This window comes from Crocuta crocuta, unplaced genomic scaffold (genome assembly GCF_008692635.1).
Source record: "Crocuta crocuta isolate KB4526 unplaced genomic scaffold, BGI_CrCroc_1.0 scaffold273, whole genome shotgun sequence".
NCBI classification, from domain to species: domain Eukaryota; kingdom Metazoa; phylum Chordata; class Mammalia; order Carnivora; family Hyaenidae; genus Crocuta; species Crocuta crocuta.
The window spans coordinates 147584-171051 of NW_027529425.1; the positions used below are offsets into that span (position 1 = coordinate 147584).

The 23468-nt window shown below is 53.8% G+C and overlaps 2 protein-coding genes across 2 annotated transcripts in view; one reads left to right on the top strand and one right to left on the bottom strand.

Annotated features, from left to right (window-relative positions):
* EPHB4 (EPH receptor B4) overlaps positions 1-6000 on the top strand; it is an 18776-nt gene extending 12776 nt beyond the window's left edge. Inside the window, exons 14-18 of the mRNA XM_077758597.1 lie at positions 2221-2436; positions 2713-2862; positions 3264-3457; positions 3642-3797; positions 4899-6000. Coding sequence (XP_077614723.1) covers positions 2221-2436; positions 2713-2862; positions 3264-3457; positions 3642-3797; positions 4899-5028 — 846 coding nt within the window. The 3' untranslated portion in view covers positions 5029-6000. The remainder of the gene's footprint in view (positions 1-2220; positions 2437-2712; positions 2863-3263; positions 3458-3641; positions 3798-4898) is intronic.
* Positions 6001-8122: 2122 nt separating this feature from the next.
* Positions 8123-23468, bottom strand: part of ZAN (zonadhesin) — a 39117-nt gene continuing 23771 nt past the window's right edge. The window contains 22 exon segments of the mRNA XM_077758818.1: positions 8123-8215; positions 8300-8343; positions 8437-8536; positions 10055-10195; positions 11000-11138; positions 11235-11279; positions 11281-11431; positions 11953-12030; positions 12315-12488; positions 12784-12967; positions 13160-13289; positions 13708-13949; positions 14314-14464; positions 14936-15150; positions 19092-19387; positions 19731-19855; positions 20273-20437; positions 20534-20781; positions 21210-21354; positions 21600-21808; positions 22825-23001; positions 23317-23411. Coding sequence (XP_077614944.1) covers positions 8175-8215; positions 8300-8343; positions 8437-8536; positions 10055-10195; positions 11000-11138; positions 11235-11279; positions 11281-11431; positions 11953-12030; positions 12315-12488; positions 12784-12967; positions 13160-13289; positions 13708-13949; positions 14314-14464; positions 14936-15150; positions 19092-19387; positions 19731-19855; positions 20273-20437; positions 20534-20781; positions 21210-21354; positions 21600-21808; positions 22825-23001; positions 23317-23411 — 3295 coding nt within the window. The 3' untranslated portion in view covers positions 8123-8174.

The following is a 23468-nucleotide window of genomic DNA, read 5'->3' on the forward strand; positions in this document are numbered from 1 at the left end:
CTCCAGCCGCTTGTGGACACAAGGTTCTGTTCCGTTGGTACCAGACAAGGTCTGGTTGCCAGGAGAGGAAGGGGATCTATTTTAGAAGAGATGACATTTGGGGTGCCCGGCTGGCTCAGTTGGTGGAGCATGCGACTCTTGATCTCGGGGTTGTGAGTTCAAGCTCTGCGTTGGGTGTAGAGATTAAATTTAAAAAAGAAGAAGAAGAGATGACATTTGGGTTGACATTTGGGTAGATGAGAGAGAGCCAGCCAGGAGCAGATGGAGGAGAAGCACGTGGGCCTCGTGGCCTTAGTGCGGAGTTTGGATTTGATTAGAAGTTCAAGGGGAAGCTTTTGGAGGGATTTCAGCAGAAGAGGTGATTTCAGGAGCTCCCTTTGGTGGTGCTGGGGAGCAAGAGCCAGTGGGGAGACCTGCAGTCCTTTGGAGTGTGGGGTTGCGGCGGGATGGGGACAGTGGCTGGATTCGGGACGAGATCTGGAGGAGGGCCAGCAGAACCTGCTGATGGATTGTAAGTGGCAGGTGAGGAAGAGAGGAATTTCAAGGGTACGCAGGCGTCTGCCCTGAGCATCTGGCCAGCGGTGTTTCTATACAAGCTGAGATTTGAGGCGTGGGGCAGGGGCAGGCTTAGAGGAGGGATTCAGAATTCAGGTTTTGAACTTTGTCCCTGGCCGTGCATGGCTGCCAAGGGTCCCCTGCATGCTTGCTGAATCCAGAAGATGGAATTCGTTCATGGTGACTGGTTAGCTTATCTGGTGAGAGCAGACTCTGTAAAGGTCAAGGTCAGGCGTTAGGTCTTGGTTCTGGCACCGTGGCCATTGATCGCATCCAGTTTTTCACTGTTCTCTTGCAAGTTACACACAGCTAGTCCAAGAGGGCTGAGCAGGCTTGCTCTGGATCAGCACAGTTGCATCTGCACCCTATAGACAGGTGGCTCAGAGCACACCTCAACTTTCGCCACTCTGTTGCTGTCAAATAAAAAGACCAGGGGTGCGTGGGCGGCTCAGTCAGTTAGGTATCTGACTCTTGATCTCAGCTCAGGTCTTGATCTCAGGGTCCTGAGTTCAAGCCCTACACTGGGCTCCATGCTGAACATGGAGCCTACTTGGAGAAAAAAAAAGTCGTGTCAGAAATAAAGAAAAAATTAGAGCACTTGGGTGGCTCAGTCAGTTGAGTCTCTGACTTCAGCTCAGGTCATGATCTCACGGTCCATGGCTTTGGGCCCCGCATTGGGCTTTGTGCTGACAGCTCAGAGCCTGGAGCCTGCTTCAGATTCTGTGTCTCCCTCTCTCTCTGCCCCACCCCTGCTCGTGGTCTGTTGCTTGCTCTCAAAAATAAATAAACACTAAAAAATTTTTTTAAAGAAATAAAAAATTGAAAAAAAAAAAAACGTATTAGATCCAAAGCATTTGTTGATATGCCCTACGCGTAAAGCACTGCACTAGACTAAATAGAAGAAAAAAATTTTTTTTCAGTTTATTTTTTAACGTTTATTTATTATTTTGAGAGAAAGAGAGAGACAGAGCGCAAGCAGGAGAGAGGCAGAGAGAGGGAGACACAGAATCCGAAGCAGGCTCCAGACTCTGAGCTAACAATACAGAGCTCAACACAGGGCTTGAACCCACAAACTGTGAGATTGTGACCTGAGCTGAAGTCTAACGCTTAACAACTTAACCAACTGAGCCTCCCAGGTGCTCTTAAATAGAAGAAAATTTAAAAATAATCCTGTAATCTGAAACATCGTGTCAGGTTACTGTAGTGAGAGCTGAGAGAGCTCCAAGTAAGAGAAGAGAGGAGGGCTTCCCTGGGAGGTCAGCAGGNGAGAGAGGGAGACACAGAATCCGAAGCAGGCTCCAGACTCTGAGCTAACAATACAGAGCTCAACACAGGGCTTGAACCCACAAACTGTGAGATTGTGACCTGAGCTGAAGTCTAACGCTTAACAACTTAACCAACTGAGCCTCCCAGGTGCTCTTAAATAGAAGAAAATTTAAAAATAATCCTGTAATCTGAAACATCGTGTCAGGTTACTGTAGTGAGAGCTGAGAGAGCTCCAAGTAAGAGAAGAGAGGAGGGCTTCCCTGGGAGGTCAGCAGGGCTGGCCTCCAGGTGAGCACAAGATGCATCTGCAAGCGGCAGATATGGGTCTAGAGGATGGAAGGAAGGGGGAACGGTGGGCGTGCTGTCTTAACAGTGCCCTCTCCCTTGTCTGGTCTCCAGCTGAACGACGGGCAGTTCACTGTCATCCAGTTGGTGGGCATGTTGAGGGGCATTGCCTCGGGCATGCGGTACCTTGCCGAGATGAGCTACGTCCACCGAGACCTGGCTGCCCGTAACATCCTGGTCAACAGCAACCTTGTCTGCAAGGTTTCCGACTTTGGGCTTTCCCGGTTCCTGGAGGAGAACTCATCTGACCCCACCTACACGAGCTCTCTGGTGAGGCTGGGGGACCTGCGTATGAGGTGGAGAGGGCAAGTGGAAAGGCGGGAGGCACTGGCAGCTCTAGTTCAGGGTCAGAATGTAGGCGCAGACTGTGGAAGGGACGGTCAACTTAGGGAACCCGACTTCCGGTGTCCAGGAAAAGTACAAAGTTGAGGAGCTATGTGTCTGGGTCCCAGGAAGAAAGGAGGCCTGGGGGAAAGGCAAAGGCAGGGAGCCAAATGCCTGGGTCCTACGAGCCCCGCAGCTCACCTTTTCCTTCCACATCTTTAGGGGGGAAAGATTCCCATCCGATGGACAGCCCCTGAGGCCATTGCCTTCCGGAAATTCACATCTGCTAGTGATGCCTGGAGCTATGGAATTGTGATGTGGGAGGTCATGTCATTTGGGGAACGGCCATACTGGGACATGAGCAATCAGGATGTAAGTGCCCCATGGTCCTACCAAGCTTTCCCAGAACATTCTCTCGCCTGGGATATGGGATGGGGAGTGGGGTCCCCAAAGAGCTCATCGCTGTTGTCCTTGGGGGTGGCACAAAGTAGAGTTAATTTTTGTGTCCGAGACTATGATACAGCACATCACGTCACAGGAGGACACAGAGGAGGGCAGGGTTGGGAAGTTATTCATCTAGATCATGGCCCAACTGGGGCCTCAAGCCACAGCCAGCTTTGGCCCCCGACAGGAGGACCCCCACCCCAAATCTGCCATTCTTGGGGGCTGTGACACCTCTCCCGGCATCTGCTAAGTCCCCATTTTCTGGGAGTCCTTTGGCATCCTAGTTCTCCCGGGAGACCCTCACCCAGTGCTCCTGCCTGTCTTTCCAGGTGATCAATGCCATTGAACAGGACTACCGGCTGCCCCCGCCCCCAGACTGCCCTACTTCCCTGCACCAGCTCATGCTGGACTGTTGGCAGAAGGACCGGAATGCACGGCCCCGCTTCCCCCAGGTGGTCAGCGCCCTCGACAAGATGATCCGGAACCCGGCCAGTCTCAAAATCGTGGCCAGGGAGAACGGCGGGTGAGGATCCCAGAGAGCGGGCCACCTTCCCACGCTCTGCCACCCCCTTCCCCCTCAGAAGTATCCGTTCCTCTGGTGGTCTGTGGGATTGGCCCTGCCTGCCTCTCCCAGGCTGGGCCCAGAGTCCCCACCCTGATATGTAGCACTGGAGCTCAGCACGCCCCTCCCTGTCCCATCCTCCCAGGGCCTCGCACCCACTCCTGGATCAGCGGCAGCCTCACTACTCAGCTTTTGGCTCTGTGGGTGAGTGGCTTCGAGCCATCAAGATGGGAAGATACGAAGAAAGTTTCGCAGCCGCTGGCTTTGGCTCCTTCGAACTGGTCAGCCAGATCTCTGCTGAGTAAGTCGTGGCAGGAGCTGGAGGTGGTGGCTGAGAGCCAAGCAGTCTGAGGGGCACCTGGGGACCAGAGTCAGGCCCACAGATTTAGCAGGGACCTTTGGGGGCCCAACCTTGTTGTCTAGAGTTTCCCCCCCTACAAAAAAAGCAGTAACAGCTCTGGAGGCTGAGATACCCGTGGGTATCTATCCTTGTGTATCTATCTACATTCCAGGCTCTGCTCTCACATTAACATTGACAACTCCGGTTTCCCCACCCATAAAAGGAGGAGGTTGGACTGGGTTTCGGAGATGCTTTCCAGCTTTAATGTTAAATGGTTTTATGGTTCCAACGCCTCTCAAACGCTTTGTTCCCCAAAACGGCCTTTCTGGGGCTCCACCTTTCTGCCTTCCCATTTCCCCTCCCAGGCTCTTTTCTCAGGCCAGGTTTGAATAACACATGGAAGGAAGAGAAATCTGGAACCAGAGGGTGGGAGGCAGTCTTGCTGCAGGGCAGGTCATGGACATATTCCACCCACCCCCACTGTTCCAGCGACTCCCTGACACAGGTCCATGCTCTCTATTTCCCACTTCTTCTGTTCTCCCTTATCTCGGTCTCCAGGCTTCTGGAGGCCTCGGGATGGGGGCGGGAGGGGGCGGAGCAGCTCGTTTTCGCCCCTCCCCCTTCCTCCACACACACTCTTCCTCTCTCTCCGCCCTTTTCCTTCTGACTTCTCTTTTCTATTCTAAAGCAATCTGTGCAGCCCCTTCCCCCAACTTCATACTTGTGCGTTTTTCTCTCTTTCATCCCTCCCCTTCTTGGATTCTCTGCCTTTTCCTAATCCTTGCTGGAGCCCCAAGCTGCAGCCCCCACAACCTCCCACCAGCCAGCCCAGCTCAGCTACCTAGCCCCACCCTCTACTGCGGCTGCGCAGAAGGACTGCGGCTTGCTCAGCCTGCTCCTAAATCCTCCGGAAACTGCAGGCAACTATTGGCAACTATCGAAGTGCTCCGCCCCTGCTGGCCTTCCTGATTGGCTGCCAGTCCTGAGGCAGGACGCAGTGTTTGGAGCTAAGAGCCTCCCCAGGAGCCCGTTGGCCTCACCTAGCTCTCCCTTCTTCCCCAGGGACTTGCTCCGAATTGGAGTCACTCTGGCGGGACACCAGAAGAAAATCCTGGCCAGTGTCCAGCACATGAAGTCCCAGGCCAAGCCTGGAGCCTCAGGCGGGTCCGCAGCACCAGCCCCCCAGTACTGACCTGCACCTGCTTACCTGGCCCCACAGCTCTGGAGCGGCCGGAACTCCCAGCTGGGGACACCCCTTCTTCCTGGAGCCGAGTCGGATGGAGACCCAAGAGGCCTCCATTCCTAGGCCCCACTGGATTGCACTTTGAACCCATGGGGGTGGGGAGCTGGCAATTTGGGACAGGATTTGAGGATTCTGCCGTATGAGAGTAGAAATCACATGTGTCCCCTTCCTTCCCCCGACATTCGCCAAGGGTGCGGGAGCCCTTCCCTCAGGATTGGGTGTGACCAGAGGGAAAGGAAGCGTTTATAATCTGCCAACTTCCCAGGGGTGGTTGGGCACGATCCCCACAATCTCCCTCTGATCCCCAGTTAGGGCCCCACGTGCCCGCTTTCACCTTGAAGGGCCACCGCACAGCCCTACAGACCAAAGAGAAGAGGGTGACTAGCCTGTGAGCTCGGGGGTGGAGCCTCGCATCATTGCGGGAGGCGGGAAGGGGCGTCAGGACCCAGTGACAAAAATCATTGGACTTGGATGTCCCAACCTTGCTGCTGTCTTCCTCGAACTCAGTTTTCCCTTGTAAATGCCCCTCCCCCATCTGCTGCCTTCATATTGAAGGTTTTTGAGTTTTATTTTTTGTTTTGGCCTTATTTTTCCAGCCCCCCCCTGTTGTTGTTTGTTGTTGTTTGTTCTACTGTCTTTGTCATAACCTTTTGTGTTGGAGGGGCCTGTTTCATTACTGCCTCCTTTGCCCAGGGTGAAACAGGGCCTCATCGCTGTGTCTGTTTCTGGAACAGTGCCTTGGTCACACCACAACTCCCAGACACTTCCCTGGCCCCAAGTACCCCCAAGCTGTGTCCATGAGGGGCTGTGGGGAGGGTTGAGGTGGTGGTGGAAACCAGAGACAGACACCGGTGCTTGGAGGGGATCTTAAATTATATTTAAAACTTTTTTTTTGTATAAATAAACAAAAATAGGAAGCGATGCCGTTCTGGGGGTGATTGGGAGTGGGGGACGGACTGCGTTTCTGCAGAGTGGGGCCTGGGTACGGAGGAGGGGTCGGAGGTCTGGAGATAGTGCTGTGGGGGTCTGTGGGCTTGGTTCTGGGGCCTCAGGGTGTGTCTGAGGTGGTGGGGTGGGGGCTGTGGGAGATGAGTCATTGGCAGCTGCTTCTAACGGCTCCAGATGGCTCTGCCAAGAGCCTGGGGCACCTCCGGGGTGGGGCTGCCCCCTCCCTCCTCTGTCCTGGTTCCCCAGCCCTGGTAGGGGGCCTAGTGAAGCTGGGGAGGCCTTGAGCTTATAGCCCTGCCTCACAGCCCCCTGAAGGGGCATAGGGGGGCATCGGCTGGGGTGGTGGTCCAGTCAGATGAAGGAGACAGATGTGGGCCAGATGTTGGCAGCTGGGGTTGGTTTAGAAGCAATGGGAGGAAAGTCTGCATGGGCTGTGGGGGAGGGGCAGAGCTGGAGTGAGGGATGTGGACCCCCCACGGGTGTACACACACACACACACACACACACACACACCCTGGGCTGAGTCCTTGGGAAGACAATTCCCCCTTTCAAGATGCTGCCCGGGCAGGTTCTCCCAGCCTGTTCGGAAGGGGAGGGGAAATCACCGGAATGTCTTCCCCCCAATTTCTCCCTCCCAAACAGGAAGATGGGATGGGGTCAAGCCCTTGCGAGTCCTTGTTGCCCTCTTCTGTTCCTTTGCTCCCAGTCGGCCCACCCTCAGGGACACCTGCAGGGGCCAGCCTTGCAGTTTCTGCATCTCTGGTGCCCCCTGTTGTGCTGGGGTCTGTGCAGGACCCCAAATCCCAGCTTCTGCCCTTCCCAGCCCAGGCTGCCTCAGGTGGTGATCCTGTCTGATTTCCTACCTGGCCCTTCTAATGTCCCAGCCTCTTCTAGAGTCCCTAATGCTCTGGAATCCTCCGTCCACTCCCTCCATGACCTATCACTCCTGTTTTATACACCCAAGAGGTATGGGAGGGACTCCATCCTTAGCAGGATGTAGGGGGTGTGGGTCCAGAAGGAGGTCTATCTGGGAGGATGCTGACCCCGGCCACCCCTTTCCCCTCCCAACCAGACATACGGGCTAGATAAGGTGACCTTAGTTGCTGAAGGGAGGAGCAGAGGTCAAGGGGACAGGGCACAGATGAAAAACCGAGGCAAAAGGTCAAAGATGCGGTGAAGGGATCTTGGGTGGGGGCAGGTGTGCAGCAGGGAACACCACGATGTCCGAGCGAAAGCGCAGCCAGCTCACTGGCGGAACCCCCTGAGCACTGCGGCCATGAGTGTGAGCTGTCTTCACAGCTAGCCCGGTCCGGGGCCATCCCTCCCTCCCTGGGGCCCTTCCCCACCCAAGTGGGGTTGCCATGCCTTAAACAAGGGTGGCTGCAAGGGACATCTCAGAGAGTAAGCACAGAGTAAGGGTTCCTTTGTAGGACCCAGTGTCCTGTCTTCTCTGGCATCCCCTGTCCCTTGGGGTCTTACATCCTGGCCTCCCCACTCCAATTGGCAGCCTTCCTTAACCTCTTGGAGCCCAAGCAGGATGTCCCAGGGCCCATCCCCAAGCAGCGACCTGCCCTGCCTGGTGGGAGGCTTGAGACCCTGAGGGAGGGCTCAGAATGTTAGTCCTTTGGCCTGTGGCCACTCCCGCTGCGATGGGGCTCCAAACTCCTCACCCCCAGACCTCACCAGCAGTTGCCATAGTACCCCCTAGGTCCTCTTGGGAAATGGATGTGCTCAGAAACCAGGGGCCTCCCCCAAGGGTCACAGGCAAAAAAGCCACATTCCCCATCTTTAGCCACCACCGGGTGTTTCATCTCAGCGTTAGAAATGTCAGACTCCTCAGGATCACCTGGGTTCCTGTGCAGACTGAAAAAGTGCAGGCTTTTCTCCCACTTCCTGGAAGCCAGAGAGCTGGATGCCCTACCCCCAAGTGGCTCTGTCCAAGGGACAGTCAGACTTCGGTCCTCTGCCCCCCTGGACATTTGCAGAGCACCCACTGCTAGCCACCCCCCGCCCCCGCACACCCATGTCCCTCACTATTTCACCCCCACCAAGACCCACCTCGCAGACCCCTTCCTCCACCACAGTCATGTAGAAATTCACATTTCAAAAAATAAATTTTATTTTCGCTCTCCTTTTTTGAGGGCAACTCAAAACTGAGAGACTCTAAGGGAATGCTCTGGAACGAAATCTGAGGAGAAAGCAAGAAACCCCGTGTTAGAGGCAGACTCAGCTCCCAGTCACCAAGGCTTTGTGGGGCGAGGATGGTTCTTACCAGCGTCTGCCAGCCTGTCTCTGTTCTGGATCTGCGTGTTCTCCCTGGGGGTGGTGGGAAAGAGAGGAGGGTCGGTGCCCACACCCCTGCAGACTCGTCCCCACCCACCCCTGCTCATCCCCTTTCCCAGAACTCACCTCCTCCTCCTCTTCCTGGAAACACATTCTCTGGTCACTGCCGGCACTATGACTACCACAGGCACAAGCATCCCCGACAGGATGGCCACAAAGTTGGATGCTTCTGGGGTGCGGGGGGCAGAACAGAGGGATGTGGGGGAGGAGACATTCCCTTTTGCTCCTAAGTTGCCACCCAGAAAGGACTGTAACCCCTGAATCCCTGAGTGTGACTAGTTCTCCCTCCAGAAGGCCTTGGCACCATATGCCCAGGATCTCTTTTGTGTTTCTGGACACATAACTACCATGCTTGGTAAAGGGGTTCTTGGTCCAGCTGGCCCCCTAGAGTCCAGGGTATCATCGTGGCCAGTGCTTCTTGATGAGCAGCCCTGGAATCACTTCTAAAATTTCTTTTTAATGTTTATTTATTTTTGAGAGAGAGAGCGTGAGCAAGTGGGGGAGGTGCAGAGAGAGAGAGAGAGGACACAGAATGTGAAGCAGGCTCCAGGCTCTGAGCTGTCAGCACAGAGCCCGATGTGGGTCTTGAACCCACGAACCATGAGATCATGACCTGAGTTGAAGTCCGACACTTAACCAACTAAGCCACCCAGGCGCTCCTGGAATCACTTCTATTTGTCATCTGGGAGCTTGTTAAAAATGCAAATTTCTGGGCCCACTCCAGACCTACTGAATCCAAACCTCTGGGTAGCAGGGGGTTGAGGGGGGAGTCCTAAAATGAACATGTGGAAAAAGCCACCCCCATCCATCCCACCTTGGATGAGAGGTGAGATAAAGTTGGAAAACCATGGGCCCAGAGGCTCAAGGGAATTCAAGTTTGGGATGGGGAGAAAGAGTCAAAGGTACTGGAGAGGCTTAGATGGATCCAAGATGGGACAGTAAGAGCAGGGTGAGGCAAGGAGACCAGAGAAGGGAGCTGGGGTTCAGAGAGAAGATCCCAGAGGACAGCAGGTCCCCCTCATAATCGGGTTTCTCTTTCCACACACCCGCAGTCACCCAGTCACCCGTAGTCCAGAGGCAGATGGTCCTTTTGACGTAGCATCAGAAGATCAAAAGATCAACCGTAGCCTAATGCTATGTCACAATGCCTTTCACCTCACCTCACCATCTTATCTCCCATCATCACAAGAAGAAGGGGAAGAGAGAGACCACAGGCACATAACTTTTATTACGGTAATTGCTCTAATTGTTCTATTTGGTTGTTATTGTTAATCTCTTATCGTGCCTAGTTGATAAACAAAACATCACATGTCTGCGTGTCCAGGAAAAAAAACAGATGGGGTCCGGTGCTGCCTGTGGTTTCGGGCATCCACCTGGCTTTGGATGAGGGTCTTGGAGGAAAGTACCCCCAAAAGATTAGTAGCGGGGGGCTACTGTATGTCGGTAGGGGATGGGCATGGGGATTTGGAGTCTTTGGAAGTCCTCGTCTTGCTAATCTCCAGGGAGCATATTATGTTCTTATGTTTTCTATAGTGCATGTTATATTAAGAATATATTATCCATCTGTTATAGATGTGTAATAGGCATCCATTATATGTTCATATTATATATATGGGGTAATGCTGTAGCAATTGGTGGTGGGGAAGGGGCTGTGAGGAGACAGGGTCTGGGATGAAGTTCTTACCTGGTTTTCCAGGGGGTGGCGCATCCCGGGGCTCTGTGCAGAGGTGCCCCCCATAACCGAGTTCACATTCACAGGTGAAGTGGGTTCCCTGCTCCTGGCACCGCCCATCATTCTGACAGGGGTTCCGCAGACACGGGCTTTCTATGAGGATAAAGGGGATGATGGGGGGGTGCCTCTAGGAGGCCACCCACAGCCAGGGAGGGGGGCTAGGGGCTGGGACTCCAGAGAGGAAAGTAGAGTCTCAAAGAGACTGGGCAGGGGTCCACCAGCCTGGCTTTCTTCCTTACTTTTTTTTTCTCCTGAGCTTTAACATTTTTGATTAATTTGTTCTTATTTAAATCCAAGTTAGTTGGGGCGCCTGGGTGGCTCAGTCGGTTGAGCGTCCGACTTTGGCTCAGGTCATGAGCTCACTGTTCGTGGGTTCGAGCCCCGTGTCGGGCTCTGTGCTGGCAGCTAGCTCAGAGCCTGGAGCCTGCTTCGGATTTTGTGTCTCCCTCTTTCTCTGACCCCTCCCTGCTCACTCACTCTCTCTCTCTCAAAAATAAATAAAACATTAAAAAAAATTTAAATCCAAGTTAGTTAACCTGTACACCAGCCTGCCTTTCAAATCTGGCTCTACACTCACTAGCCCTGGGCTCTGGAGGAAGTGCTCACCCTCTGCACTTTCTCCACCTATACATCAGGGATGTGGAGTAAGGACCAAAGACCATGGAAAGCTAATGCCGGGCAAAGGCTCCAGCACAGTGCCTGGCAGAGGGCAGCCCTTCACTGCACACAGTTTCTTTCTCTCTGCCCCTCCCAAAAAAGGAGAGAGTGCGGGATGAAGTGGCCCAACCTCCTGACATTGAAGGGGAGAGTCACAGGGCTGAGAGGGATGATCCTCCATCCAGCTCTCCCCCGACGCACAAGGCGGCAGCTTGAAGCCAAGGGGAGGTCTGGGCTCACCACGGAAACAGCCACGAGTGAGGTTCCCCAGGGTGCAGATCTCCCCAGCGCGGCAGCGGAGGGGCTCACACAGCAGCACCCCTGAGCTGGCGCAAGTGCAGCGCTGAGAGCAATCCTCAGTCACAAAGCTGTCACCCCGCTGGAGAGGGGAGAAGGGCCGGGAGGAGAAGGTCTGGTTTTTCTCCCTCCTCTGGCTCTCCTGCCCCCGCAAGGGCCTCTCACTCCCAACCCGGACCTGGTAGTAGATGCCGTTGCTGGTGCAGCCACAGTGGTCCAGGGGAAGGCTCCGGGCGCCACTGTAGACATAGCCAGGGAGGGTGGCACAGCCTTCCACGCAGGGGCCCTCGCAGTCCCTAGGGGCTGCCAGGTTGGCACAGGAGGCTGGGCAGGGTGTCATACAGCTCTGATAGATGGTATTGGCTGGACACACCAAGGCTGATGGGAAAGTCATAGTGAGAAGGTGGCCAGGCTGGGGCCAACCCCACAGATATGGGGAATGTGGGGCTGGAAGCTGGAGCGGGGAACAAGGTCATCTGACAGAACCCAGAGCTTGGTAAAGGCCAGGAAGCCAGAAGCGTGGGTTGGCTCTGTGTGTCTTTCTGTCTGTGACATTAAAGCGTGCTAAGGAAGTGGAGAAGCAAAGCGGGGCATTGGCGGCAAGAAGGAGCGAGAAGGAGCGGGATGGGCGACAGGGGTGGGTGGGGTGCAGCTTCCTGGGTGGGGCAGAGAGGGAGGCTGGGTCAGGAGGACTCGGATGTGGTGAGTGGAGGGAGGGATGGAGAAGCACGGCAGGAAGCTCAAGGGGGCAGGAGTGGGGGCTCAAGGCCGAGCAGGGGACAGAAATGGCCAAGACGGCCAGGGACCAGCTGCTGGGGAAGGTCGGTGCCTCACCACAGCGGGTGCGGTCCCGCCAGCCGGCCGGGGTGGCGCCCGCCTCCTGGCAGATGATGGCATAGCCGCTGAGGACCTGGCAGCAAAGTTCCTCCTGCTCTGTGAGGGTCCGGGCAGCACACAGATCAAACACACAGTGCCTGGGGGCAGTAGGATGGTTGGGGGGCTGTCAGAGATGGGGAGGCAAGGACACCCAGCCCTGCAGAGGAGGACCCGGAAGCCCCAGCAGGAAGACATCAGGCGACATGTGTGAGTGTGAGCGTGAGCGTGTGTGTGATTGTGAGTGTGTGTTGGGGGGGAAGCGTATCACAAGGAACTGAAGCCACAGAGAGAAAGAAGTGAGCCAAACCAGAGCTCGGATCACAGATCTGGCAGCAGGACTCTGACAAAGGCCACTTCCATGTGGCCTGGGCCTTCGACTCACTCCTGGAAGGGCTCGGGGGCCACAGTCTGGTGACAGGCAGCAAAGGGGCCCTGGGGGTCCACCAGCACCCTACACGCCTGGGTGCTATTGATGAGCTTCAGCTGCTCCGGGCTGCATTCCGATGCGCGGGAGCCTGACTCCTCCCCTTCCTCCTCTTCCTCCTCCTGTATGGCCCTGGGGCAGAGACCCAGAGGGGATCATGTGAGGCCTGTGAGGACAGTGAACTCTGGAAGGACTGGGGAGGAGTTGCGGGGAGGCAAGGGCCGGCCCAGCCTGGGACCCAGAGGACCGCTGCCCCCACAGCTGGTCTGAGAGGCAGGGGCAGAGTGAGATCAGGCAAGTCTGTCTGGGCTCTCAGCCTCGGGTGTCCTCCCCTGTTGAGGATACGGGGTGAGCGCGGTGTGGATACCGAGCTGAGGCTCACCTCCCTGGGCCCAGCACCCCCTGCTCAGAGGCCCCGCCTTCTCACCTGGAGAAGCGGGCGAGGCTCCCAACTGTTGCTCCCAACTGTTGTACCTCCCAACTGTTGCCAAAGCCGACAAGGTCTTGGGTGACGGTGCCACTGGGCAGCATGAAGTCATTCTTCTTGTTCCCGTCAAAGTTCCCGCACAGGCCACGCACGAGCCCCTTGTACTTGCTGGGCAGCGTGATCACTGCAGGAGGAAGGGGCGTCCAGAAGCAGAGCTCCCTGCCTCCTCTCCGCCCCTCTACGCTCATCCCCAGGCACTCGGGGCCCTGCTCCCATGGTAGGGGTCCCCTCACCATGGCTGGCCTGGGGACCATGTGGCTGTCCCAGCCCCATCTCCGAAACGTCCATCCTGCTCTCCCATCCCCCTCTCAGGTACCTGCATTTCGGCCTCCATCGAAGCTGACAAGCATCTCGAAGTCCGTGGTCATAAACAGGCGATGGCCCCGCAGGTTAACCTGCAGACGCTTATCGGGCTGGTAGGGGATGTCCACCTTCTGGTTGTTGACCTGGAGAAGACAGACAGGAGCCATGCAGTCTGGAGTCAGCCCGCCCCTCCTCTGCCTCTCTGCATGGCTCCATGGCTCTCATTCCACAGAACGAGACACCCCAGTAGGCTTTGCTCCCCTACATCTCTCCTCCTTGGCAGAGTGGATGCCCCTGGTCCTCCTTCAGCCTGGCTCCACCTTCATGCTGCACATTCCCTCCTTCCCTCTCTCCTTGTCTCTCTCTAACCCTCTGGCTCCATCCCACTGCCCTCCTCTGCCTCATCCCATGAGGGGAGTGTGGCACTGATTCTGACTTCAATAACTAGGCAGCCCCGGCCAGGAACTTCCTAGAGCACATGGAACCCTGGCTTCACCTGTTTTCAGTGGCCTCCCGTGGCTCAGGCCTCCCCGCACCCCCCTGGCCGGGCCTGGCTCTTACCACGAGTTCCAGCTGAGCCCGGAGCTGGACTGTGTAGCCATAGATCATCACGATAATTTCGTGCAGGTAGATCGGGCTCCAGGATGAATACAGTTTGTTGCGCCCCTCGACGATCAGGGGGACCACCCCAGTGGGGAGCACATCCACTGTCTTTATCAGAGTATAGGTCATGCGGCCCCGGAAGAGGTAGGTGAGCCCATCAAATGTACGGTAATGGGGGTCCCCGTAAACTGAGCATTGTTCTGATGCTGCCGAGAACGACCAACACTCAGAAGGGACCCTTCCCCGATAGAACAACGCTCAGAATTCCCCTAAGGCCCTGATGTCTCTGGTCACCCTCCCTCTGAGCCCCGGGTTCCCTGGCTATTTGATCTTCAACCTTCTTCCTTTCCCAGCCTCGATTAAAAATCGTGAGAGATCTCTCAGTCCCGTCCCCTCTGTTGGCACTTAACCTAGGAAATCCTAGGATCGGCCTCGGAGGAGATGAGATCCCAAATGAGGGTGTAGCATGCCCCACCGCTGCCCATGCTGGGGCCCCTTCCCTCCCCAGACTTTCTCAGCCTGAGCCCCTTCTGGTCCTGCCTCTTGCTCACTCTCCTTAGTTGCCCCTCTTACTGTTAACATCACAGGTGCCAGTGCCGTCGGATTGGGGCTTGCAATGGGAGCCAGAGGGGCAGCTGAACTGCTGGCAGTGAACGGTTCCCAAAGTGCAGGCACACCTTCTGGTGCAGCGAATGGCAATCCAGGTCTTACCCTCCTACAGAAGCCACGGGAAGAAAGAGGGTGTGAGGAAGGAAGGGCCAGGTCTCTCTCTCCCTAGGCTCCCTGACTGAGGTCAGCCTAGGCCCACAGTCCGAATGGCTTACTTGGCCCAGGCCAAAGGCAGTTATGGTACCACCTCCTAGAGGCATCGTGCTTGGTGTCCTATGTACGTTGTTCAGGAAATACTATTGGACCCGTCTTCCAGATGAGGAAACTGAGATCGCAGAGGTCCTCCGGCTCATGACTGGTACCCACAGGATTCAAACCAAGGCCACACCCCTCCCGCTATACCTCACCCCATCCCAGCTGTTTGGATTCCTCAGATCCAAAACCCAACCCGTGCACCCCCAGCCCAGCCCTGGCTGGACCCTACCCTGCTCTGTCTCCAGGCTGACAGAGACCCAGGCAAAGAGAAAATGCCAGCCTCAAGGTGTGGTCCCCACCCCTGCTTCCTGTCCCCACTCACAGGGAAGGAGCTGCCATAGTCGTCCGTGCAGCCACCACAGTGACTCCTGGGGACACACTGTTTCCCACTGAGCACGAAGCCAGACTGACAAATGCAGCCCTCCTTGCAGATGGTGGGGACTTGGGTGTCACTGCACTGGCGTGATAGGTCCACGCAGGAAGGTAAGCAGGCGGGAACGCAGGACGAATACTGGGTGTGGATGGGACATTCCAGAGCTGGGGGAGGGGGAGGATAAACAGTTACTGAGCGTGGGCTCTGTGCCAGGCCCCAAGGAAAGAAAGGAGTAAGAATGGCCCTCCCCGTTCAGTGTGGGAGACAGAGGTCAGCCAGCAGCCCAGCGACCTTGATGTGTGTGGTCAGTAAGCATGTGACAGGCATGCGTGTGTAACAGGAGCAGCGAGATTTTCGCTCCGTTGCAGGATAGAGATAGAGCCCTGTAAGCAAAATACCTGTGACTAAATGGAAATGTTCCTGGATAGCAAGAGTCTGCAACATAAAGAAGTCAGTTGTAGGGGCGCCTGGGGGGCTCAGTCAGTTAAGTGTCCGACTTTGGCTCAGGTTATGATCCCACAGTTTGTGGGTTCGAGCCCCTCATCGGGCTCTGTGCTGACAGCTGGCTCAGAGCCTGGAACCTGTTTCAGATTCTGTGTCTCCCTCTCTCTCTGACCCTCCCCTGCTCACACTGTCTCTCTCTCTCTCTCTCAGAAATAAATAAAAACATTAAAAAAAAAAAGAAGTCAGTTGTCCCTAAGTTAATTTATACATTTCAGATGACCCCAAGGAAACACACCAGTGGGATTTTGTATTGTTGTTTTAAATTTATTTATTTATTTTATGAGAGACAGAGACAGTGCGTGTGGGGGAGGGGCAGAGAGAGAGGAAGAGAGAGAAATCCCAAGCAGGCTCCCTGCTGTCAGGGGAGAGCCCTACACAGGGCTCTAACACAGGAACTGTGAAATCGGGACCTGAGCTGAAACCAAGAGTCAGACGCTTAACCAACTGAACCTCCCACGTACCCCCATTTTGCTTTTTTAAGAGGGCAAGAAAATATTAAAGTGGAGAGGAAGGTATAAACAAACCAGAAAAACCAAGAAAAGTCTTCAAAAAATGAAAGAAAAGAAAAGAAAGAGCAGTGTGTAGTGAGTGTCCCTACCAGAAATGTAAACACAATTGAAACTCTCAATGATCACAATACTGGGTTATTAGTAAGTGAAGACAGAGCAGAGGAAGGAGAAAGAAGACCAGATAGGGACCAAATACATATTGGAATTTAGTATAGAATAAATCATGGCATTGGGGCGCCTGGGTGGCTTAGTCGGTTAAGCGTCCGACTTTCGCTTAGGTCATGATCTCTCAGTTCGTGGGTTTGAGCCCCGCGTCAGACTCTGTGCTGACTGCCGGCTCGGAGCCTGGAGCCTGTTTCAGTCTGTGACTCCCTCTCTCTTTGACCCTCCCCTGCTCACGCTGTCTCTCTCTCTCCTAGAAATAAATAAAAATATTAAAAAAAAAGAATAAATCATGGCATCTCAGGCAGTAGGGAAAAAAGAGACAGGTCATTTAAGATGCTGGGGAAAAAAATAAAAGCAAATATGATTCACATCTCATACTGTGCACCAGGATCAAAGTCCCTATGGATTAAACATTTAAATATAAAAAAAGAAACCATAGGGCTGGCTTGGTCAGTAGCCCTACGCTGAGTTTAGAACTTACTTTAAAAAAATTAGAAAGAAACCATAAAAATGCTGAAGCAGGGGCACCCGGGTGGCTCAGTCAGTTGAATGTCCGATCCTGACCTCGGCTCAGGTCATGATCTCATGGTTAGTGGGTTCAAGCCCCAGGTTGGGCTCTGACTGACAGTGCAGAGCCTGCTTGGGATTCTGTCTCTCCCTCTCTCTGTCCCTTCCCTGCTTGTACTCTCCCTCTCTCTCTCTCAAAATAAATAAACTTTTAAAAAAATGCTGAGGCAAAACATGCACAAATTCTTTTTTTAATAAAAAATTTTATGTTTATTTATTTGTTTTGAGAGAGAGATGGAGAGCACAAGTAGGGGAGGGGCAGAGAGAGAGGGGGAGAGAATCCAAATCAGGCTCCCCCCTGTCAGCACAGAACCTGACGGGCGGCTCGAACCCACTAACTGAGATCATGACCTGGGCCAAAGTCGCTTCACTGATTGAGCCATCCAGGGGCCCATGAGCAAATTCTTTTTTGGGTATGGCATTTATAACTATGGCTCCAAACGCAGAAGCCACAGAACAAAGACTAGCGTATGCTACGCCCCTACAGACACATATCTCTTTTATTTGCATGACCAAAAAAGTCAAAGATTAAAAAAAAAAAGGAACTGGGAAAATGTTTGTAGCTCATAACACTAATAGAGGGCTGCTTACTCTCTCTGATAGGTAAAGGACCTCCATGAGATAGTCTGATAAAAGCTAAGGAGCCAGTGGGAAAAAAATGGTGAAGGGATATGAAGACAGAGTTCCCAGCAAAAGAAGTTCAAACAACTCCCAAACATATGGAAGAATGCATAACCTCGCTCATAGGGAAAATGCAAATTCAGACTCTTTGTCTTTTTCATGTATCAATTGGCAAAGGTTCCCAAGTGTGACAATGTGTGGTGTTGGCGAGGCTGTGGGGAATCAGGCACTCTCCCTTGTTGCTGGTGGGAATGTAAACTCCTCACCCACTATGGAAAGCCAACTGGCAACATTTCTCAGAAGAGCGAATGCAAACAGTCCTTCATCTGGCATCCCACCCCAGGAATTTATCCTACGGACAGACTCACCCATAGAAAATCATAACTGCACAAGGTTATCCACTGCAGTGCTGTCTACGGTAACAATTGGAAAAAGCTAGAAAGTCTGTCAACAGGAGACGAGTTAAATAAATTAGGACAAACAAGGAGAGCCTGGCTGGCTCTATCTGTGGAGCATGCAACTCTTGATCTCGGGGTTGTGAGTTTGAGCCCCACATTGGGTGTCAAGATTAGTTAAAAATAGAATCTTTAAAAAAATTATGACACAAGGCACCTATGTGGCTCAGTCTGTTAGGCGTCCAACTCTTGATTTTGGCTCAGGTCATGATCTCAAGGTTTGTTGGTTTGAGCACGTTGGCGGGCTCTGCACTGATGGGGTGGAGCCTACTTGGGATTCTCTCTCTTTCTCTCTCTCTCTCTGCCCTTCCCTCACTTCTCTTTCTCTCTCTCTCTCTCTCTGCCCTTTCCTCACTTGTGTTCTCTCTCTCTTAAAAATAAACAAACATTTAAAACATTATGACGGGGTGCCTGGATGGCTCAGTCGGTTAAGTGTCTGACTTCGGCTCAGGTCATGATCACACGGNCTCCTCTTCCCAACTCCCACACATGACCTCTAAACAAATAAAACTTATGACAAATGAATTTTCATGTAATAATGCGATATCACAGAGCTGCAAGAGAGAATGAGGGCGTTCCTTAGCACATCTGACGTGAAAGGATCTCCAAGCTAGATTACCAAGCTAGCAAGATACAATGCAATCTACTGTGTCTCTTTGTCTANTTTTTTTAATTTATTCTTTTAGTAATCTTCACACCCAACATGGGGCTTGAACTCATGACCCCAACATCAAGAACTGCATGGTCTTCCAGCTGAGCCACCCATGCGCCCTGGGCAATCTTTTAATACGTTAAAAGTTCCTGAACCATGTGAATGCGTCACATCCTAAAAACACGCTAACCACTGTCTTAAAGTTCAAAAGGTTCTGGAATTATATAGTGGTGATGGTTGCAGAACCTCGTAAATACCCTAGAACACAACGAATTGTATTTTTAAAGTGGTGACTATTATGGTATGTGGATTTTAATTTGAAGAAAATAACGTTAAGAGCTACAGAAGGATGCCCAGGAGTCTGCCAGGAGGTGAGAAGAAGGACCTTTCCAGGTCAGGGAGCGGTATGGATAAAGGCAAGGAGGGGTGTGGAAAGGCAAGGCCCCTGTGTGCCATCCGCATCCCCGGGGTTGGGGCACTGGCGAAGACATTGCTGCAAAGGAGCCACGTCGGAACAATGAGGTCAGACGCAGGTTGGGCACAACCCAAAAGGAAGACAGGGAGCTTTTAAGGGATACAAAGACGGAATGGAAGCGTGGGAGCACTCTGGGGTGATTGTAGGGGACACTCACGGCAGAAACTGCTGTTTCTCCAGATTGGGGGCTGGAGCCCCTGGGCCCGGCAGGCAGCTGCAAAGTTTTCCAGAGATTCACAGAGGGCATGGTTTAGGCCTCCGAACTGACAGAGGTTGTGGGTACAGTTGAGAAGGAAGGGCCTGAGGAACACGTTGGTGGCACATTTAGTCCAGGCCAGAGTCTGAAAGGCCGCCTGGCACTGTTCCTGAGCTCTGGCGAGGTCATCGCTCCTGCAGTTTATATTCTGATTCTGCAGCTGTATGGCTCGGGTTTCCTGGCTCTCTTTTTGGCAACTGCAGAGGAGACAAGGGTCATCATAGGGACAGCCACGGCCCCACCTATGAAAATGACCTGGCACTCCCAAGTGACTCAGAAGACCCCCTTGTCTTGTCTTCCCCAGGAAGCTGGTCTGAGCTCTGGCCACCTTCCGGCAGCCTCAGTCCCTCCCCACATTCTGAAGCCAAGAAAGGAAAGCTCCCGTGTCCCCAGATAGGTTCCGGAGACCCAGAAAGCATCCTATGTTGAGTTGCACACACACAGGAACGCCCCAGTCTTCCATCCCGGGTGCACCACACGGTCTGGGATCCCAACTCTTGTTCCTATGAAAGGTTAGAGGCTTTGGGGACAATTAATTACTTTGGGTGAGACTCCTTATCTTGCCAACTCTCCACAAATTCAGTGTCATTCTGGGCTAATTCGTCATTGGGCATCATGAGCTCATCCTCCTCCTCACCATTGAAGTTTCCACACAAGCCACAGACCTGGGTGGGCGAGAGATTTCTCAGAGCCAGGGAGGCAAAAGAGCCTTTTTTGGGGAGGCCTGGGTGGCTCAGTCTGTTGGGCGTTCAACTTTGGCTCAGGTCATGATCTCATAGTTTGTGGGTTCGAGCCCTGTACTGGGCTCGCAGCTGTCAGCATAGAGCCTGCTTCAAATCCTCTGTCTCCCTCTCCCTCTGCTCCCTATCCCCTTCCCACTCTCACTCGCTTTCTCTCTCTCTCAAAGAAAAAAAATTTTTAAAGAAAAGAGCTTTTTTCATCGGGGCCCGAATTTCCACTCCTAAGAAAAAGGCGCACTCCCAGCCCTCCTCCAGTCTGGGGAGTGACTGGTTAGGTCTGGAGAGGGCTCAGCACCCTCTTGAGACAGATTTCCCTGGAGAAGAGCCAGAGGATTCCCCCACCTTTTGGTAATAGGCTCCAGGGAGCTGGACCTCAAAGAAATCTTTGCCGTCAAACTTGACCTGGACCCCGATGTTAAAAGAGAGTATGGTGTTGTTGCCAACAACACGGATTCTGAGCCCTCGGATCTCGGTGGTCAAGGGAAAGGTGACCTGTGTGCCGTTGATCTACAGAGGAGGGCAGAGCAGGTGAGTGGGAAGAGGGACTGGAGCGCCCTCCCCAGAGCTGGCCTCCTCCCTTCCCGCCCATGCCACCTGGCTCACCAGCACACGCTGGTCCTTCATCAAGGTGATGAGGGTATTAAAGACATCAACGTTGACCTGGTTGAGGTAGGAAACAGCAGATTGGCCTTTCTTCTTCCCATACTTGACACTGATCTTGAAGAAAGGCAGGTCCATGGTGGAGTGGCACACTTTCACCAGGATGACAGTGCAGGTGTCCCTGATGGTACGGTAAGCGCCATCGAAGCTGAGGTACTGAGAGTGGTTAGAGGTGTGGCACACTCCCATACCTGGCCGAGAGAGAGGGGTTGCTGAGGAGTGGTCCAGCCTCCATAAGAACAAGAGCTCTCCCCATCTTCGAGGAGATGTGAAGGCGAAGGAAGGAGGCCCCTCGGGGAGGGAAGAAGAGGGGAAAAAAAAAAAGGCTCAGTGGCCAGGCTAGGATGAGGCTTGGGGGTGGAGGGGGCGCTATTCTGTCAGAGAAGGTGGCATTGTAATGGGACTCATAACGTCCCATCTAAGTTCATGGCCGGGGCAGCCACGAGTGAACCTGAGGAGCTAGTCCCAATGGCACAGGGGTCATCATTCCTGGCCAGAAGTTCTTTGGGACACCAGACATAGGAGCCCGAGGGCCACAGATGACAGGAGAGGGGGCGGGGGAGTTGGGCAGAGGGGTCTTGGTGACGCTGGGGTCCCTCTGCGTTCAGGGGCCTTGTACCTGAAGCTCGGCAGCGTAGCAGCCCATCCAGGGGCCAGCACATCTGGCCAGGCTTGCAGGCAGACTGCTGGCAGGAGATGGTGTTATAAGTGGAGCAGGTGCAGAGCCTGGCACAGCTGTTGTCCGTGTACCATCTCTCCCCGACCTGTGGGATGTGGGCATCAACAGAGCCAATGGAAGTTTGGAAGCCAGAGCTGTACAGAACCCTCTACCCCAGGCGCCCCCTCTGGCTTGCTCGCCTTGGCTGCTCGCCTCCATCCCGACTTTCTCAGCCTTTGGGCTTCTGGACTTGCTGCTCAGCCCCTACCACTGGCCCCACCACCTTGCTCCTTCACAGATGCTGAGACCTTCTGCTCCCCAGGCATGTGGAATTGTGGTCTGGCCTCTCACCGGGTGGTAGTAGCCCTCTTGGTCAATGCAGCCGCACTGGCTGAGGGGCACACAGGAGGTTCCGCTCAGGATGTGACCTTTCTGGCACTCACAGCCCTCTGTACAGGGCAGCGCTGCTGGGCAGTCTCTGGGGGCATTCAGGCTGAGGCAGGTGGCGGGGCAGGGGTTGGCACAGGAGCTGTAGCTGCTGCCGGATGCACACTTCAGAGCTAAGAAGAAACCAGTGTCAGAAAGGGCAGTGATTTCCAGCACCTTGAGCTCGGGGCATCGAGATTTCCCAGGGAATGTTCATCAGATGAATGGGTGAACAAAATGAGGTCTATCTACACAGTGGACTATTATTCAGTCTTTAAAAAGGCATTCTGGGGGTGCCTGGGTGGCTCAGTCAGTTAAACGTCTGACTTCGGCTCAGATCGTGATCTCATGGTTCGTGAGTTCGAGCCCCGCGTCAGGCTCTGGGCTGACAGCTCTGAGCCTGCAGCCTGCTTCAGATTCTGTGCCTCCCTCTCTCTCTGCCCCTCTCCTCACGTTCTCTCTCGCCCAAAAAAAAATTATAAAAATTTTAATGAAATGAATAAACATTAAAAAATTTTTTCTTTTTTATCAAAATTTTTAAATGTTTTATTTATTTTTGAGAGAGAGAGAGAGAGAGAGCATGAGCAGGGGAGGATCAGAGAGAGAGTGAGGCATAGAATCCGAAACAGGCTCCAGGCTTTGAGCCGGCTGTCAGCACAGAGCCCGACGCGGGGCTCGAACCCACAAACCGCGAGGTCATGACCTGAGCCGAAGTTGGACGCTTAACCGACTGAGCCCCCCAGGAGCCCCAACACTGAAAACTTTTTTAAGTCATTAAGATGGGAAATTTTATGTTATGTATATTTTACCACAATAAAAAAAAAAAAAGAGTGCCCCGAAAAGAGAGGAAGGAAGAAAGGGAACAGAGCTGGCCCAGGTCAGAGGGGAAGGAGGCAGTGACCAAATGAAAGTGGAATGTCTTGGTGAGGAGACAGTCAGATGGAGGAGGTTCCCAAGGCAGGGCAGACACATTGAGGGTGGGGGTTGGGTTGGAAGAGACTGGAAGGCAGGGAAGGGACGGGGATTCCACGTGAGGCTGAGGGCCAGGCTGTGAAGGAAGAACGGAGGAGCAGACTTCAAGGACAGGAGGAAAGAAAGGGGTTCTGGCAGCCTCCTCCCAGCTTTGGGAGCAGGTGATTGGGTCACTCACGGCAGAAGGTGCTGTTCCGCCAGGAGAGGGCCCAGCCGGCATGGGCGCACAGGGATGCATAGGCCTGCAGGGAGCGGCACAGGGTCAGGGTGTCCCCCTTGGTCCCACACTGGCCATACAGACAGCTGGTGAAGCTGGACTGGGGAGGCACCACCCCGTGGCACTGAGAGAAGGGTCCTGGAAGAGGAAACGATGTAGGTGTGAAGGCAGAGAGTCAGCTTGGAAGGGACAAGAACCACACAGCTGACTCGGAGTGAATTCAACATCCATTTCAATCAGGACCCGTATTTATTGAGAATGTACTGAGATAAAAAAAAAAAAGCAGCCCATCAGAACTCCTAAGGTGAGTACTGCCTCCATCTTACCTTCCTCTTGCCTTCCTCCTGACAGTCCATTAATTTCATGTCTCATCCTTCCTCCCTCCCTGACCAGTCCTCTCCTGTCTCTGGCCAGGGGAGGAAAACACTGTGACCACCAAGGGATGTGGCTTACCCTGAGGGTTCATTAAGACATCACAGTTCTTTTCCCAGCTGTTTGCCCCTCTGTTCTCCTGGCATCTGGAGGGCTTTGGACCCTTAGCAAAGCAGCTGAACGGAGAGAGGGGAAGGGGCAGGAATTTAGGATTGGAGGAAGCTGCCCCAAAA